General features: G+C 33.7%; 1 protein-coding gene across 4 annotated transcripts in view; it reads right to left on the bottom strand.

Moving 5' to 3' along the window:
* The window catches only part of homer (protein), a 450,806-nt gene that overhangs the window by 95,661 nt on the left and 334,347 nt on the right, over positions 1–20,798 (bottom strand). For all 4 annotated transcript variants that reach the window (XM_090402479.1, XM_090402481.1, XM_090402478.1 and 1 more), the window contains one exon: positions 11,738–12,088. In XM_090402479.1, the coding sequence (XP_090258605.1) occupies positions 11,738–12,088 (351 nt within the window). The remainder of the gene's footprint in view (positions 1–11,737; positions 12,089–20,798) is intronic.

The raw sequence follows: 20,798 nt of genomic DNA on the forward strand, positions 1-20,798 counted from the left end.
TCATTCAGATGATGGGTCTTTCAGATAAAGAGTAAAGGACTCAGTCCATCTCCCAGTTCTTTTAAGAACTAACAAACGATGTACGTGTATAGTTGGATTCTTTGCAAGTGAAGTATAATTTTTTTCGTATTTTTAATTCATGTTCACTGTAATTGTTGAATCGTAGTGCATACAGTGGATGTCGATAAGAAAATAAAATTCACTTAACGAATTTTCACTTGTGGGAGACATTTGAAGAATGTATCCTTTTAGTAAAACTTTGAGCATCGTAAAAGGAATTTCAGGAATTTTACTTAATTAGCCTGAGTACTTTCATTTAACGTAGAGAAGCCATGTTCAAGTGGGGAAGAAGATTAATGCCTGCCATGTATTACAGTATTTTTAAGTTTTTCTCAGGAAGGGAAATTATTTATCTCAAGATAAGAAAATAATTTTAATATTTATTTCATTATTAATATTAAATGTATTTATTAATTTAATGTTTTCATTATTTGATTATTTTAATTTAGTATTTATTATTAACACCAATTTAATATTTGTATAAAATTTATATAAAATTATGGCGGTATAGATGTTTCTTAGTTGTATTTACATTACTGGCATTCGGAGAAGTTTAAAATGCTTCGACCTTTCCAAGCCAACCAAACGACGTTGTATGTCATAGTGTATGCGGAGAAAACATCAAACGCCCGTTCTTGAGGGTGTACTTGCTCAGAAACGAATTGCACTTTCAGAAATGCATGAAAATGGGAGTGAAAAATGAGATCCATCATGTTCTCAGCTCAAATTATTCAACGTATTTACATTTTTTCTAGTAGATGAAAAGCTACTCTTTTCTCGTGGAGTGCCGCAAATGTTCACGTGTTTATGACTGCAGCTTTCCTATTAAAGTCGTGCATCTATCTGCGGAATGACAGTGGCAAGATAGGGTGGATAAAGGTAATTCGTCCTAGAGGTTATGTTTGCTTCCCGACTACTTTTTAGGAAACGAATCCTGTGAGAAGAAAAAATCACAACACATGCAGAGGAAATATTACTTGTAGCAAATGGCCACTTCAACACACAAGAAAACTCATGGAGTTAGGTTAAGTTCGAAGCTAAACGAGACGAAAACCTATCCACAAAATCAGACGAGAAAAACGGAAATTCAACAACCCTAAGGTGAAGAAGATAATGAAGTCAATATTCAGCAATGTATGTGGACAATGGAAAAGACATGAATCATATTAAAACCCTTCCTCTTAATGTATTGTGCTCAATAAATCAAATATGAGTGATAAAGACTTAGATTTTGGATCATAATATATAAATAGAGGTCCCAAAAACTAATTACACGATCAGGAGCATAACATAGGTTGGTTGTTTACATTACAACGTCCAAAGAAGCAAAACTACGACTAATTAAATAATAATAATAATAATAATAATAATAGGAAAAGCACAAATATAAGCTGTTGGATTAATAATAAAACTTATAATAATTATCGCGATTTTATTGTTAATTCTTAATTAGCGAAATTTATGAAGAGATAGCGAACTCTGTAATTGCTATTTTTACATGGTACATCAATTAAGTTTCAACTCATCCAGTGACAGCATCCAAACCCCCCCCCCTCCAAATGTGTATGTGTGTGTTCTCTGAGTAGTTTGTCTGTTTTGCTTAATACAGAGAAAATAACCTAAATGTACATCACAATGAACCATGCCATAGTCACACAAAGCCCTATAAAATGATCAGGGAAACTCAGGTTATTAGTAAAAATTGACAGGATTAACAAAAAACCACACTTTGTCTACTCTATGATCACCTAAATTCCGGCGACAAGTGACATCTTATTCAGGTTAAAGCATGGACAAATGCAATCCACTTATCTGTCATATCTTCTGGCTCTGATTATTTATCATTCTTCGAATTCAAGCAAACTGTCAAAGATATTTGGCGAGACGAATGTCATCTAGTATCTTCACTTATGAACAAATCGATGACCCAGAGCTAAAATTAACATGTAAAATTGAAAAGGACGTCAATACTGCACGAAGTAAGAGGGCAGGTATGTCATTTATATATGCAGATGAAAGAAAATGTCACCTATTCTGTAAAATTCACTTTTACAGCATTATTCAGAATAACTTAAAGCGTGCAAGACAGATATTATTAATCTGAGCTGTAGTGCAAAAATGCATGATATATGTGACAGACATTCTTGCTATCACTGAAAGTTTTCCCATCCATTTTACACCACGTGTGCAACATATATAGGCCTATACGACTTTTAGTATCTTAAAAATCCGGACATCTTAAAAGTTAAAAGCTATTTCTGAATAAATTGGGATATTAAAGATGCGAAAATTAACTTAATAAACAACCATTTTTTTTTTATTTTAGAAAATAAACCTTTGTTGGCTTCCACGTTCAAGTACAATAAAAATTAAACACTTCTTTTAAAATAACACATTTGAATTTACTGCTAAAAAAAAAAGAACCTCCAAAGTCTATTCAAGTAACCCACGCATCCATATGCAGATAAAGGAAAATATGCACTTCAAGTGCTTGCATTTCCGTGACCTACATCCTGAGCATAGCATTTTCATTTTCTGTAAGCCCTTCGCAAAGTCGGTCGCTATACGTCGATAAAAATCTTTATATCTCATCAAGAAGCACCAGCAAGTCTTCTTTCCCAACATATTAACACTACTATGGTTGACATACTTCTATTGATATACTTCGACGTCAAAGAAATATGGAACGTCTACAAGCATAATGCACTGAGAATTGTTATATTACAAAATGTATTATTATATTATATTTTGAAAGATCACTGTTATAAAACACGAATACATAATTTTCTTATAATTGTACGATAAATGTTTGTTAAGGCTCCTCCACTAAAATAGGAAAGTAATGCTTTTTAAAGTCCTTATAAGGACTGGCTTAAAGGGGCGAAGCAAGAATGCTTTTCATCTTCTCCGTTGTCTGTAGAGGACACTAAGCATAAGGTGTTATTGAGCTATAAAGCTCTGATCATGGCAAGAGGGTAACAGCAGTAGCCGAGCCTCAGTTAGAACTTTATTGGCTACAGCATTGCCATCCATTACCCTCCCTGGGTACCCATTTTAGTCGCCTCGTACGACATGCATGAGGTACATTGGTGTTTTTTTGTTTTTTTTAAGTAAAGCCGACTCTAAAAATTAGGACGATCTCTAGACCACTGGATAATGGCCGAAAGACCGTCCAACTCGGTGTTGGCTCCACTCGGTGAGGTGATGGAGCACCCCCAACGATCCTTATAAGGACTGGCTTAAAGGGGCGAAGCAAGAATGCTTTTCATATTCCCCGTTATCTGTAGAGGACAGTGTAGGGAGATAAGGTGTTATTGAGCTAGTAAAGCTCTGATCATGGCAGGAGGGTAACAGTAATAGCCGAGCCTCAGTTAGAACTTCGTTGACTACAGCATTGCCATCCATTACCCTCCAAGGGTATTGGATGAATCAATCACCCTGTACCTCATAATACAATGCAAGCAGCCATAAGATAATTGTATAATTTTGATATGGAAAATTTAAAAGTGTATTTAATTTATTTAGAATTTTTATTTGAAATTTTAAATGATAATTGAATTTTTTATTAAAAATATTTTTCAATTTCAATTTTTTAATTATTAAAAAATTTAAAGAAATATATTACTTTATTATTTCTAAGAAAAATAAATTAAATTACATCGATATACCTTGTAAAATACCCATGATATTACTTCCTTCTGAAGCTAACAAAACAGCAAGATTAGAAGAATTATTATAATTACCATATCTACCCTAAAATGATAAGCCTTTTTTTGTAACGTTTTTGTGTCACGTTTTTTGTCAAGTTATTTGAAATGTTTTGAAACTCAGGGCTACCATGAGTGTCGAATCATCAGAATTCAAGGAGAACAGGCCTACCAGTCCGAAACACAGGGGGATTGGACGCCATAGGCGCCGGGGGGGCGGAACCCCCCCCCCTTTCGAGTCATCAGAATTCAAGGAGAACCGGCCTACCAGTCCGGAACTCGGGGAGGGGGGCGTAGGCGTCAGAGCCCCTAGTATAGATATAAAAAGAATTACAGCAGTTATTACTTGATAATATCTACGTCGTTCAAACATCTCTACGAAAATCAACAGAACATTACAGAAGAGAAGGGGAAAAAAATCATCAATTCGTAATAAATAATAGGCTGTATTTCAATATTTATGAGAAAGTACACTATCTCATCCTGCAATACTTTATCAATCAGGCACACGACTATTGGCAGTGGAAGACGTTCCCAACCACCAACAATATCCTCTTGTGCATGGACGGATCAGAATCCGGACAACGTGTTAGAGACTGTATTTCCGAAGGTCTATAGAAAATGACAATCAACTTCCGTTGTCTGACCATAGCAGCTGTCTGAGTGCGGAAAGAAAGATGTGATGGAAGGAAGGCAACAAGAAAAGGCTTCTGAATCGGTATTAAATCCTACCAGCGTCCGTTGTGACAGGTGGCCAAGATGACATTCATAAGGGGGATGAGAGGGGGGGGATTAGAATGATAAAAATGAAAGAATTGATGAAGAAAGTTAAACAGTAATCATTCAAATCTCAACAACAGAAAGAAATTGTGTAATAATTTATTGTTATTCTATAGAAAATATAAAAGTAAGAACAAAAAGGGCGTTTTTACTTTCAAGGCTGTTGTTGTTGACCCATAGAAATGTTTTCATCTAAAGGAAAGAGAAAAGAAATGAAGATTTTCAGTGCAGCATCACGAAGTGGGCATCCCGTGCACTTTTTTTTTGACGAACGCTATCAGAAGAGGAAATAAACATTTGATCCATCTTATTCTCCAAGACCAACGGGGAAATGATCGATAGCCCACTTTTCAATGCGCTTATAAGTGTTCTTGATACGAAGAGATGTTCGTATAAAACTGCAGTTCGTTCTTCATCATTTTCCTCTTCATCCCCAGAGAGAGAGAGATTCGGTTCTGATCGTAGTCGATTTTTTTTTTTTTTTTTTAAACTGGAACGTAGAGGTTGTGATGAACCAACCTGAACTTCCTCAAGTTTTTGCCTGTAAAACCGGTAGCAGAATCAGCCCCAACTCTTCGAATGCTGGCAATCAATGAAATGTCTTGAAATAGGCTGCTGATTTTCCCGCAGCTCCCCCCCCCCCAATCTCTACTATCTTATCTCTCTCTCTCTCTCTCTCTCTCTCTCTCTCTCACTGTCTTTTTTCTTCTTTTACTGGTGCTTTTGACTGAAAATAGCAAATGAAAATATCAAGGCAACTCATACCTTCTGCATGAGTTGCCTTGGTGTTATTTTGCTTTTAGAATTTTAATAACTTTTAAACTCCCAATTACTTTCGAAACTTTATTCGTTTGAAAGACAAGCATGATTGGAATATTTTGTACAAAATAAACATGGGCATGTATTAACCTTTGATGAAGTTTCCAGCTAAGTGAATTCTCTTAAATTCTTTTGTAAACATCAGGAAAAATATTTTTGTGCAGTGAATCTGACATTTATGAAAACTAGTAGCTACAGGTACATTAGCAGAGAGAACAGAATAATTAGCTAGAAGGAATAAATCACAAGGAATTCAGAACATTCAACACATGGTACAAAAATGACAAGAAGTTTGAGAAGTAAAAGTATCAAAAGATTCAAAAATGAAAAAAAAAAAGGGGGGGGGGAGCAAGGAAATATTTCATCTATTTCTATTGATAATAACAAAAACTGTTTTACAAATTATTTTATAATGCTTAATAATATTATTAAACATTATAAAATAATTTATACAAGTTAAAATGCTAATAATCATAAAATGATAATTTATAAAAGTAAAAAAAAAAAACTACCAGGAATAATGCTTATTATTTTTATCATACTGACATCTCCATAGGGTCCGAAGGCTCATCTCGGAAGACCCAAACTATCAACACAATATCTGTCATACCTATCCTTAAACTCACTGACAGACAAAGCACTGACATCTGAGTTAGGCAACGCATTCCATTCATTCACCACTCTCCAAGTGAAAAATCTAGTCTTCGCACCCTTGTTAACCACTCTTACTTAATTTCCAAGGATGACCTTTTGTTCTGTCACCTTTCCTCTGCATCAATCTTATATAAACCATCTTCTCCGCCTATCAACCAACGTCTGTAACCCTCAATCTATCAATGTAAGCAGCATCTTTTCTACCACTTCCTCATCTCCAAGGAATCCAGGCGACCAGACCTGAGCACGGTAATCGAGATGTGTATGTATCAACACCTTATAAAGAGGAATAATAACTTCTTTATATCTGCATGTTAATTTGGTCTTCTATTATTACCAATCTTAAGTTGCCCATCAAAAACAACTTAATTCCTATTCTTTCAAAAACAACATTGGTCCTTATCCTTATAAGGACTGGCTTAAAGGGGCGAAGCAACAATGCTTTTCATCTTCCCCGTTATCTGTAGAGGACAGTGTAGGGATAAGGTGTTATTAAGCTATTAAAGCTCTGATCATGGCAGGAGGGTAACAGCAATAGCCGAGCCTCAGCTAGACTTCATTGGCTACAGCATTGCCTTCCATTAATAATAATAATTTGTGAGTTCAACAAATCTTCATCATCGGCCTGTAGAGTAAGATAGGCTGAGAGTCAGCAGATAGTAGGAGAGGAAATAAAGATAGAGTGCATAGTGGTAGAGTAGGTGAAAGAGGCCTCAGTTGCCATTACCCTCCAAGGATATTAATTACCGACTCCTGGACACAACATTAGTTTATTTATAGTCCTTATAAGGACTGGCTTAAAGGGGCGAAGCAAGAATGCTTTTCATATTCCCCGTTATCTGTAGAGGACAGTGTAGGGATAAGGTGTTATTGAGCTATGAAAGCTCTGATCATGGCAGGAGGGTAACAGCAATAGCCGAACCTCAGTTAGAACTTCATTGGCTACAGCATTGCCATCCATTACCCTCCAAGGGTATTTTGGATTAACTGAATCAATCACCACATCTCACGGTCGATTCACTCACTCACCCCATTAGTTAAAGTGGAAATGATTATTTCAGTCAATTATATTGATAATTATAAAAGGTGTTAATAATATTATTAAAGATAATATAATAATAATTTGTAAAAGTTAAAAAGCTAATAGTAATAATAGTTATAATAATAATATACTATATTATTATAATAATCATATACTATATACTATATATATATATATATATATATATATATATATATATATATATATATATATATATATATATATATATATATATATATATACTATATTATTATATATTCTATAATAATAATAATATAGAAATAATAATTTCTATATTTTTTATATAAAAAAGTAAAATCTAAAGAAATTAATTAAAAATATCGCAGCTTAAATTTGAACTCTTTTTAATCTTTGGGATTTTGTAACCATTAAAACAACTACTAATTTTTGTCCATTTCCTTTTAAAAAACATCGAAGAGATAAACAAACTACGTTATACTGTTTTACATCTTTATTAGTTTTCCTATTAAGTATATCCTTTTAGATCAACAGAAATTTATATACATATTTTTTAAATTCCGTTTTGTTTTTAACCAATTCATTAAGTGAATTTTATAAGTTCTATTTTGCCATGAACTTTGAATTTTAGTTAATATATATATAGTAATATTTTAAGTTCGCAGTAGAAGGTTAACGCCCTCTAGAAGCAGAAAGTGGAAACTTTCATCAGGATGAGTTTACTACCGAGCCCTCTCAGACAGTAGAGACCATGTGACTGAGCCAATAATAATAATAATAATAATTATTATTATTATTATTATAACACGCAGATCTGAAAAGCTTCTCTCTGCATGAATCAATCAAAACTATATTCGAAGAAATTATATGTCTCAATAACGACAGTAAATATTCGAAACAGACTATAATTTAAAAGGTTATTCTTCGGAAAATAACGAATGTATTTTCCGAAGTAAAATTTAAACTGTTTAAATTAATAGCTCTGTGAATGAATCCTCTTTACATATATTGGTGGAATTTAATTGGCTGTTACACCATGGACACAATTCATAACAATGTTGAATAAATGATCGTTAAACTTTCCTAACAAAGAGACTGGAGACTTTCCTACGTCAAGGAGTAACGCTTCCAAAGTCCAACAGACAATAATTTGTATTGCTGGCAAAGGGCCCACACATCTGGACCCACGAAAAAATTCCCACACATGAGGATGGGTTGTGGCTGTTCATCTTCCGAGCGACTTGAAAAGCTTTGTCAGTTTATCAAGTGCTTTCTCTTAACTGCGATATTAGTTGGGTGGTACTGCACACGTTTCTCAGTAAGCTTGAATTGAGAATATAAATTGATTATCTGTCACCACGGTTGCTAAAGTGGTGTATGAAAGCAGTACACACCTGTCAGCGACGAACCTTTTGTGTCACTGAACACGTACGACAACATTAATTAGATAACGTGTTTGAATGCATGTTAACATAGCTCTTTTTCCCCACTAAGACACAAATTACTTTTCTTAATCTGCACTTGTTGCATAATAAAACCTCAAATAACAACTAGAGGACCTCTGGGTAATATAAAATACCATTTTATGCACAAAATGGTATTCCGTACACTCGAAGTTTCTCTATTGAAATATAGAGCCAAAAAGCTTAATTTGGAATAAATAAGAAAACAAAATCAAGATTATTATAAATCCATCCATATTTTATAGCAAAATATAGAAAACAGCTTAAAAATTTATCAAATAGTTTCAAATATCACTTGTTTCAGTTGGAAATAATGCAAGCTACTCTAGTGCCATCTATCTACTGAATTTAATGAACATCGTTTTATGAACATCTACTGTAAAATTATGAACTTTGCTCCATCTGGTGGTGAGTAAATATTCAAGGATTTTGCACTTCCTACTTGTTAAACTTCTAAAAATGTACAAAATTAATTTCCATGAATTGCATATCGATTTCACCATCTTTACTAGCTTACTTTAAGAGCGTGCAGACACTTTCGTATTACAAGCGATAAAAGTTACTAAAGCATAAACACGAGACACTGGATGCAATAAAACAGTTGTTTTATTACCAATTTACAGATAATTTTCAGAATAAGTGGCGACATTCTTCTCAGATTATGTTTTACACGTTAAATCAGCAGAAAGATGTAAAAAGATTTTCATTTCGAAGTTTGAAATACGCATTTATATTTCAATTGTTGATTTCTGAGTTGTATTAACTGTCTTCTACTTCATTCGAGTGCCATATTTGACAGAAAAAGATCAAAAATATCATTTCCAGGGTTGGCTTTCAGGAGTTTTGTTTTGTTTTTCGATTTTCTGCACTCCCCTCCAAATTGAAACGAACTTCAGAGGTCGAAAATTTTCTTTGATGATAGAGTCCAGTTCGTTAGTATTCATATTGTTTATTTTTTAAAAAAATATATTTTAGTTTATTTTCTAAATAATGAAGAAAACGAAATACAACACTGAAACAAAAACATTATAATTTAAAGTCGGAGAAGGGGAACAACCGCGAAAGCCTCTGAATTATCATTTTCTATCTTTCATTTTCTTGCCAATATAACGATCAAGTCATTATTTGGAATGCAACGTGAAACTCATCTCTTTCTAAATCACCGAGTAATTTTCATTCCCCAAGCCAATTAATAACCAAACTGATAACCATTATTACTTTGATATATACGTATATAAAAGCAACGAGTTTTGACTACCAACACTTTCATCAGAATCTTCGAGTCTTTAGCTGGCATTCAAGTCTCATCAGCGCAAATTCAGTGAAAGCAGTTTCTATGGTTACCAATTTGCTATTCAGGAAGATTATAAAGAGACCACAAACGAACTGTGGAAGGGAAGCATAATTTAGGATTAACTACTCCTGTAGTGGTTAGCCCCAAATGGGCAGAGCAATTTTTAATAAAAATACGGTTGGTTTAATGGGGTTATAAGAACAACCACTTGGTGGAAGTGTTCCAAATGTATTCTTTCTTCTTTGATGGGTTACAAAGATTAAAGTATAAATCAGAATACAAAATTGGTAGGTTGATTGTGTAAGTCTATTTAATAACTACGAGTGAGATAAAAAATGAAAAAAAAAAAAAAACGACCAATAATGCCAAAAAATTTTGCACACTTTTTTAACAAATTATTTTACAAAAATTCCACGAAAAAAAAAGTCTTGCGGAATTAATTGTAATATTATAATATAATAGATTTAAAGGTATATAAAATTATTGTAGAATATTAAAAAAGAAAATCTTTAATTTTGAGTTTAATGAAAAATAAATAGATGAAATATAAGTTACATTATTATTTCAGAGAAAAATAAAAAACATCCAAAAATAAGTAAAAATAATACGAGTGACCTCACTTCTATTTCAGACTTCAAAAAAAAAAAAACTTGGATGGTTAAGAATATAAAAGGGATCTCTAATTCTAACTATAAATTAAATTATTATTATGTGACACCTCCAGAGAGTCCCAGACTCATCGAGGAAGAGTGTGTGCCAACAACATCGAACGACTGTTCCCTTCCATCCACTAACCGGGCTCAAACTTGCTTAACTTTTTTGCATGAGCCATTAGTAGCAATCGACCAACCATTGCTAGCTAAACTAGAAATTAACATTCTTTAAAATCTGAAACTGAAAAAACATTTTCTGAAATAAACGAAGATTTGTTTTCTGTGAGTTTTATCAATTTTATCTAAATCCATAAAGCAGACATTTACGGGCTTTGCATAGTAGACTATAATCGTATCACGTGAATACTGACGTAGACATTCCTAATTGAATATTCACAATATTTCCGTAAACAAATTATTTCTTAACTTGCTGTTTTCACGCACAGTTGGATTAAATTTATGTATACAATTATGTATGACATCGCTTATGATCATGAACACAGTTGCAAAAGCATTTTAAATGAAACTACAGAATCAAAATAAAATAGAAAATTAAGTCTTAAAAAATTATACTTGATTTGACATGGAAAACCACTTTTGCTCTTCAGAGAAGAGAATTTAGATTATTTAACCATTGGTGTCCACGAAGAGCACAATATGATATAGGATCTAACTATTCGAACTGGGAAAAAAAAAAAAAAAAGGTTTTAATTATGAATATATAGGTTGGACATGAAGTACTATCTATTGTTAGGGCAAAGTAATTTTTGTTTGTTTTTTTATTAATTAAACCTCAGGAACCAAGGAATGTTTGATAAATTTAAATCGACATAATTATTGGGATGTTCGACAAGGATTCAATCAATTATCATAGGGGGTTGTGAAATAGAATGGGATTAAGAAAATCGCCAAATATATCTGAATTCAATATACATTTACGACGACTGTTCTATCCAGATTAGTGGGATGTATGCTGGAATGCTCACCAAAGATCTGAGATTTGCACACAGCACTAAAATGATATTAAAGTATATTTACATACATTTTAATGAGATGGTAAACTGAAATTTTTTTTTTTTTCATCTCATCTGGGTTCAGAAGGGGATACTCACTTTAAACTCTTCTATTGTGGTGACACTTTGGATTCTCTTCAGGGCCAACTTCGACCTGATATTTAAGTTGCTTGGTAATGAAACCCCAAGATGGTCCATTTAGTTAATTAAGAAGGTTTTCTTGGGCTTAAACAGTTATGTGCATAGTCAAGTTTAAGCATTATTGATACTCACTTTGCTCGCCTGTAACCCGGACAGACTTTGACTTCTTTGATGGGCAACCAGAGAGGACTTCAGACTATTGGCGATATCATTCACGTTGCCCGGCAACGTATTCGAAACCCCAATGTGATCCACCTGATTAGCTAAGGCGTTCACAGTGATTTCTTCGGAGATTTCTATCGGTTGAGGGGTGGTAGATTGTGGTGGTTGTATTTGCTGCTGTAAGGGTGGGCCTCTAGTGCTGCTTGGGGACGCGCTGGCTGAGGTCACTGGTGTAGATGCACTTCCATTGGTCTGGGCTTGGGCTTTCTGCTGAGCCGCTTGGCGAGTTGCTTCCTTCACCTCCTGGAATTTTTCGATGAACTGTTAAAAAAACAGAGGGTAACAACAAACTTAAACAAGGTCTTGGAAAGCTATAATCTATCTTTTATAAATACACTCTAAGACTAGTATAAATCTCGAAAGCTACGAGGTTAGAGGAAATTGATGTTACCATGTACTGTGCGACCACAGATGCGAGACCCCTCGACAATTCTATGCATGGCAGAAGAAGGCGAATCCATTCCGATAACAGGGTAAACAATGTGTTTCGTGGGATGAGTGTTATTATTATACGTCGAAAAATTAGCTGTTTTTTTTAATAAAAATTCTAGTTTTTAAAGCGACTATTTTGCTTGTGCAATAGTTAGAAAATTTATGTATAAAGCACGTGATTTCGCGTGTTGATAACGAATTTGTACATTGCCTTATTCCTTCCTCTCCTTCAACATGAATTGACTTTTCTTGACACATCGCCAGCCAAGGTTCTCGCATCTGTGATCGGGCATATTGAACATTTTGTATGTACGCGTCAACCAACAACTACTAATCAATACTACATAACTTAATACTTGAAAAAAGGCTTAGAAACACATTTAAAAATCATTGTCCATTTATTGAAGTATTTATTATGCGAAGAGAGAGTCATATATTGTTATTTCTATCCAGAAATAACACCAGAAAACTAATAATAATAATAATTTATAATTATTATAGCCATTCATCTAGTAATTTAAATTCCGAATAACCAGATTTGCAATAAATACAGTGAAAAATAAATAAATTCTAAAAAGGTTGTTCTTAATCACTATCCCCCCCCCCCATATACGAGTTCGACCACAAATTCTCATTTCCATAAGAGCGGTAACTAGGCTTATCCATACCAAATTGCGGGTATTCACATTTATTGCCAAACTTAACCCCCAGTCGAAATTTATCAATAGACTGGAAACAAACTTCCTTCGGAGAATCTCTCCATTAGTTTCATTTTTCTTTGTGGTTAAGCGCATTTTCAATCTATCAAGACGCATTTCTCTTTGAAGTCCTTCTAGAAATGTTCACACATAGTTATTACAGATTAGTAAATGCAGCGTATTGGGATTAGAGTTGTCGAGAAGCACAACTCTTTTCGTTGTGCATTTCGTTGTATTAAGCAACCGCTAGTTATCACTAAAGTAGCGTCGAAATCTCTCCCGAAAACTACGGGATTAGAAAGAACATTACAAATGCGAACATGTGCAATCCTAAGATTAGATTGTCGAAATCTCTTGAATAGAATTTCATTACAAAATTCAATAAAACCAATGACAGTATATACATAAGGACCCCCTTTCTGAGTTCGAGGACAAGCTAGTGACTCTGGTACAAAGACCCAATTAGAGAAATCTTTCGATGGGTAAACTAATTAGTGTTATTACAAGAGATCGTTATTTCACCAGTGACGTCACCGTAATTAATGTACAACTTAGCCACTAGTTGGCGCAAGATATAATTGAAGTTGAACCAACATACGTAACACGTTCATTGCAGCTTACGCCAACTACTGGCAAAATTGTACATAACAGTAGTGTCGTATATTTGTCATATTTCTCACATACAAATAAAAAAATGGTGCGAAAATATATTTCAATATATAATTGTAAAATATTGATGTTAGATTTTAACAACAAACCAAAAATTATATTTTTTATTATTTAAAATATTTTTATTTAGTAAACATATGATATAATGGCTTTGTACAAGCCATTTGGAGTTAAATTGAAGAACAAGTTGAATAACACTATTCTGCTATTTTAATTTTTTTTAAAAAGGCGTGCTTTTTTGGAAAAAAAAAAGATGAGGTCATTAAACCTGTTTTTCAGTGCTATCCTGAGTTTGTTGGGGAAAAAGAAAACAGGTTTCAGATGTGGAGCGAAATTAAAAATAAAAGTCAAATTGCTCTTCCTGTAGGCTTGATCGTTGACGCAATCAAATAGGAAAATTTCGATATGATTTAAAGTAGACCAATTTGCGCAAGCATTCTTTGAAATCTGCAATTTTTTGATGGAGTTGTAATTGCAAAGGACACGACAAACAAATGAATTTGCTAAAATATACAACTTCAGCAAAATCAGTATCGTTACTTTATGCCCAGAGCTCATAATATTTCATATACAGTATAATCTAATGCAAAAAATAACAATCATCGAAATTAGTGCAGAGTTTAGACACTAGGTGGTGCAACATTAATTGTACAATCTAGAAGTATTTTGTATTATTTTCAAAGTACTTATAAATCTTTTTTTTTTTTTTAGATTAATGTTTGGAAAGAAACAGAAATGCCGATTTCAACAAAACTCTTTGCCGTGTCCGCTGTACACACACACATACACAAAAAAAAAAGATTAGCTTTTTATCCAGCTTTTTTTTACCGTCTTTAACTTAGATAGATGAAAGTAAGCTTACTTAGCTTTCTTTCTGTAGTGCATCCTTAGATTTACTCTCTCTGCTCTGAAGGAGACAGTAGAAAAAGAGTCCGAGTGGCAGTAACGTAATTACAGGTAAGCCGATCTGAGATTTTTATGATCAAACAGCAGAGGTCAAAGTGCGGTCGGGGAAACACAGAGTGGAAATGGGTTAGCAGAGGACAAAGACCACGTTAAACATAAAGTACCTCGTAGAAAAAGAGAACAGTGGAGAAAAAACAGAAGCCCCATGAGTGAAGAAAAACAAACAAAAAAAAAAAAAAAGCAACGAACAACATGAAATGTTTTTACTGAGATTAGGTAAGTGCTGGTCTCCCTAGAACATATAATGTACAACGTTTCGAGACAATTCTGTTGATCATCTTCAGATATACAATTTATCCATTCTCGATTGAAAATCTTTGTAACAAAAAAGCTCTTCTGTCTTTCATTGGTATAGCGAATAAAAAAATCGTACTTTTTGTAGTTTGAATGTGAATTCATTAATACCGCAGGTAGGTCAATAATTAGATCTGGAAAACCTACTCTAAGGGTACATTTTTTTCGAAGTCACTTCAGGCCTCCAGGATCCTGGTCTCATCGGGTAACATCTAAACGATGTTTACAAAGACGCATGCTCTCAGTGGAATTCAAACCCATAGCTAAGAACAGGGAGTAGAGATGGAGAGTTATTCACGCGGCAAAAACAACTTGGCAACCTACTTATGTTTCTTAAACCTACATAACGCTGATTGTAATGATGATAACTGTAACTAGAGAGATTATCCAGTGTTTCTTAGGATTTAGTGTTTCGTCTTGGTAACATCAGCAAAATTAATACACAGTTTGGGCACCAGGGGGCGAAAGATTTCGAATGCAACGTGAACCCTAACGCGCTGTTCCAACTTGTATTGATTCATGTAAATTCCACATGTCAATAAATATATCGTCAATATATTTATTGAGGAATTTGCTGTTGACAGCGGAAATATACATTGACTGCTCTGCCACCTAGTAGGTGCATGCACGTACTTAATTTTGATTAAATTCATCAAAATTTAATTCTGGGTTAAAATAAAACATGGTAATAAAATAATAATAAAAATAATTAAAACGATGAATAGAAAGGATTAATCGTTAAGTTCAATGCAAACTGTTAGAGGAACAGAAGGATTTGATTTTGAATTCAGATCGATAGGAGAGCTTTATACAAGTATCCAATTACGGAAATGTAGTTATAAAAGTGTGCCGCATTTTGCAGCAGAAAGAACACTACTTAACAACCAACTTGCAAAGACAGCAAAACACAAAACGCACACACTGCTAACACCCGTTTCGATAATGACATCAACTACAGAATCTCCCCAAATCCCTAATTAACCATTTGCATACTGGAAAACAAAGCAGGAATCTAATCATTTAGCAATTATATATTACCTCTGTAACGATATAGCCAACAGGCTTTCCATCTGGATCTTAAGTCATGTCATTAGCTCACAGTGGACCTAATCAAATATTTATTAATAAAACTGCTGAGTTCACGATTAATAATTACCTAATCATATTGCCATTAAGTGTCTCTGATGAATGGAAGGTGTAAGGTATTCTTTGAAACCAGCCAATTGGTAACTCGATGGTCAAATTCCATTGCCGATGACAGGTGACCTTTAAAAGCTGAAAAAAAAACAGATTCATTCCCATTCTTTCGCACGATGGAGATTTATTAGATATTGGATGCTGTTTTTCTACATAAAAACGGAGGAAAGTAGACGAGAAATAAAATTTAAAAACAGAAAAAGCAACATGCAGCAGATGAAGATTAAATCTTCAAGTAGGCCTTATTCATTGGAAGATTCGAGTGGGTCGCGTGAAATTTATCCTTATTAATTCCAACTGCTTTGAAGGCGTTTCTTTTCACGAAATAGCAGCTGCTGTCTTTAGCTAAAAGAGGGTGTATGTGCCAAAAGGAAATTGTAAGGATGCAAGCTATTCTATCTTTTTTGCACACTCAAATAACTAGCGTTGGCTACCTCGGCGACCTATTTAGGTTGCCATGACAACGCCATCACACACACACACACACACACACACACACACACACACACACACACACACACACACACACACACACACACACACACACACACACACAGGTAAGGGTGAAAAAGAAAAAAAAAAGAACGTAAGAAAGAAATAAGAAACATCAGTCCTTCTTCAAGAGCTCTCAAAGGGAATAGAAGTTCTAATCAGATGGGCGAACAGGCCGTAGGAGCTAGTTACACCGCAAAATAGACAAACAAAAGATGCGGGATCTAGTATTTAAAGAGGGCATGATGTAAAAACCACTTCAGAATGGTTCTGCAGTTACTGCAATCCTTTAAAGGAATGAATTTAGACAGATAAAAACAGCATGTCTGTAATATTTTCAAATAAGTGCCTTTTTTTTATTATTATTATAAGAGTCAGCATTAAAATTGACTTCGGCAAGACCAATTTTGTATGTGTAACTGAGGTTCTTCCGTGTGGCAGTTAGGAAGTATTCTTAATGTCAAAATAGATGATCGATACATCCGAATAAATCAATATTACTATAAAAAAATATATTAAGTAGTAAAAGTAACTTGCTGGAAGTTATCCAGCTAAAAACTGGTCGTCGCTAAGCCCACGCTACCATCATTCATCTGCTGACTCTATCGAAACTAAAAGAGGCCATTTTAATAGTTCGTGTTTGGACTATTCCAACTACATCTACAGAGTCGAACAACTTGAGTAATTTAAAGAAAAATGATACCGAATTACGCTGTCGAAATGCACTCAGAGATTCATAAAATGTGCATAAATATTTCACACCTTGTGACGATAGTCTCAGTTTTAAGAATATTCAGTAGGGCATTCCGATGTTTTTAACTAGTGTAGAAATGTTATAAAAATAGATAACAAGTACTCGCAGGTAATAAGACATGTTAAACTTTAAGAGAAGCACATTTAGGCAATGCACCCGTGCAATAGAAGCACTCCTGTTTATTAACGTGCATTTCCTGGCCGTGTGCCAAGAAATTTTAGTTAACACCTTCAGCTAGTCTTACAAGTTTCATTAGCAGCTATAGATAAAAAAAAAAAAAGAAGTAAATACTTTTATTCATACTTCATTCATCATCTTTTTTTTTTCCGTTTAGTATAATGTTTGGATGTACTTATAAGTACTTAATTTACAAGAATAAAAGAGGACCACAATGATATTGAAGAGACAGCAACGTAACAAGATATTTTCATTAAAACTAATTTAAAAATAATAATAAAAATAAATGGAAGTATGTATGATCGTCTATGGCTGTTTGTACTCTTATATGGTCACACAGCAGATGGTCTTTTTTTTTTTTTTATGTAATTCTTACCCACGAAGGTTTATGTAAACCTATGTCATACAATAGGGGAGTTGAGGATTTTTTTCTGTTTTTATTAATATTATATATAAGTATTTATTGTTTTATAAATCTTTTATATTGTCCAGAAAACCTACTCAAGATCAAACATGTAACTTTCCAAGCCACTTCAGGCCTCCGATAAAGCGGGGCCATCTGGTGGATAGGTATGGAAGCAACGCACATTTTCATTTTTTAGGCTTTTTTTTTTTTTTTTTTTTTTTTTTGACATAGTCAAGTCTCACATTCAACAATATTGATACACACGTACAGGTATCATTATTCTATTATTTAGTTTTTAATTTCTGGTACCTAAAACAGTCGTTACTTTCGGTTTCAGTTGTATGTATGTGTGTGCGCGCGGTCGAAGTTATCTTTCACATATTTGGCATTCATTTTCATATTTTACTGAAGAAGACGGACCTTTACTACTATTCACACTGTACCTGTCTTGTTAACTATCGTGATGTGAATTTAAAAAAAAAAAAAAAAAGGGTCTAGAAAAAAGCAATTTAATTATGTTGTCTGGCATTTACTTATTATTACATGTTGGAATAAAAATGTCGTTCTTGCCAGAGTTTTGTACGAAAATCTAATAAACTTGTCGATGGATGAAGAATTTAGATTTTTAAAAGAGTTTCTTGCTGAAAGGAATCTTAGAACTGGATTCTTATTATATGTGGAAAGAACGTCCCTCAGAGCAAACACTGAGTCATCTTCTTACCGTTATTCTATTTGCCAGCAGACAAACGTAAAAGCTCCAAAAGCTGTGTTTAAAGATAAGAGTCGCAAGAGGTAACATGCGGAAATCTTATTAGGTTAGTCCCGTCGCGTTAGTATTAAATTAGGCCAAGAAGCCAGAAGACGATTAAGACCAGAAATTATGAGGGGGACTATTTGTCTTAACGGTACACTAATTCTTCAGAATTTGACGATGAAGAAGGCCCTTAATTTTTGTACATCGGTCCGTGATAATTTCATCAGTGGGAGAACCTTCGCTATTTTGCCCGTCAGGAATGCTGACGGAGAAAACTTGGCGTTTGTTGATGAGTGCAATTTACACGGGCAGTGTGTGCAGACATGGAAGAAGAACGGAAAGAGAGAAAATTAGAAAGGGGAAATAACGTGGAAGGAAAGAAAAATATTTTATAAGAAGACAAGTTTTTGTTTTTCGTATAACAACCTAAATTGCCTGAATAAAAATCCGCTATTTGTGACGGTATCTCTAAACGCAGGCCTTTCGTATATATTAAGAGTTGAAATTATATCCGCGAAAAAAAATCCTCAAAGTAGAATACATGTTCCTAGACTAAAATTATCTTCTATAATGCAAAAATGTAATACATACCGTCAAAACAATTAAAAAAATAATAATAAGGTAACAAACTGGCATAAAGTTTCTATTTGTTTCTAGTTATATGAATGTAAAAACGAAAGATATTCCAAATAAAAATAAAGATAGATTTGGAAATGTTGTTACATGTTTGAGTTCAAAGAATAAACTACTTTTCACAGTCTCTTATGTGTTACCAACAACAATGCTTTTATTGAAGTAACATGCGATGTCACAGAAATGACAGATAAATATCTAGTATTAAGATATTATATTGCAAGGGCATCCGCCATTTTGAACGAACCTGGCGCCATCTGATTTTTTTTTATTATCAAAGTTTTTTTTTTTTTTTTTAAATGCTGTTCCATTTCCAAATTTATCATGAAAAAGCTGTAAAAGGTTAGACATTTAATGATTAATTTAATATAAATAAGATGTTTCGGACGAAATACAGAAAACGATATCTGTATTAAGAAACTCAAAGCCGTTTAATGCGATTGTTTACACCAGTGGTCGCCAAAGTGGTCGATATAACATTGTTAGGGGTCGATAGAAAAATGTAAGACATCATTGTACGGGTAACATTTAATTCGGTTAACTTGGATTACCTCCATCCTGAATGACAACGCAATTAAGAGTGAATCGTGGGAACAGTGACATGAATAGGACCTGTAAGATGGAGCAAGGTCATGAAAATAGTTACGGAAGCCAATCATGTAGGCCAAAATGACGTATTTACCAATAAATGGATGTCGGTAGAGATTGCAACACGTGCGTGGTTGCTTATTTACTTATACCTACATGTATTCGATCCCAGTCTCATTTTTGCGCATCGACATACAAGTGAGCGTTAATGTTCTAAAATTCATCAACATACATATTATAATTCAATCGTTATTCATTCACGAACTAAATATGTTGAAGAGTTGAGCAGGGCTGGTAGTTTTGTACATCCTATATATACCTATAGGAAGATTGTATTATTGTTATCTAAATTAAATTTTATATTTTATATATTATTCATCCCTCTATCAAATATGTAATGTTAAGAAGGACATCAAAAACAAAAACGTATCCCTTTGACGTTAAGCCAATATAATAATATATACTATATTATACATACAAGAAACACTGTAAGTATAAAATAAACAATCTAAAAACTCACATAAGCGTCTTTTTTGCTTGTCCTATTATAATTACGTAATAGTGAAATAGAGGGGGTCGATAAAAAGTCAAGAAACTCTTGAAGGGGTCGACGGTCAAAGAAGTTTGGCGACCCGTGGTTTACACTGTTTTTGGCATGAATAAAAATAAGTTATGTTTCTTTTTATTTTTATACTTATTTTTATTTTTTAATATTTTATTTTTATTTTAATATCTTATTTTAATATTTTATTATATTTTATTATTTTTCTTATAACTTATAAACTTATAAGTCTGTATGCTAGGCGACTCGTAATCTTCTTGTGCCTATCCCCATGCCACAGTTGAGAATGTTTGAAATGGGCCTGGCTCCACGTCAACTGGATCCAAGACCAATGTTTACAGACGAATCC

The sequence above is a fragment of the Typopeltis vanoorti genome, chromosome 13, assembly GCF_054136105.1.
Source record: "Typopeltis vanoorti isolate ZY-2024b chromosome 13, IOZ_Tvanoo_1.0, whole genome shotgun sequence".
Classification (NCBI taxonomy): Eukaryota; Metazoa; Arthropoda; class Arachnida; order Uropygi; family Thelyphonidae; genus Typopeltis; species Typopeltis vanoorti.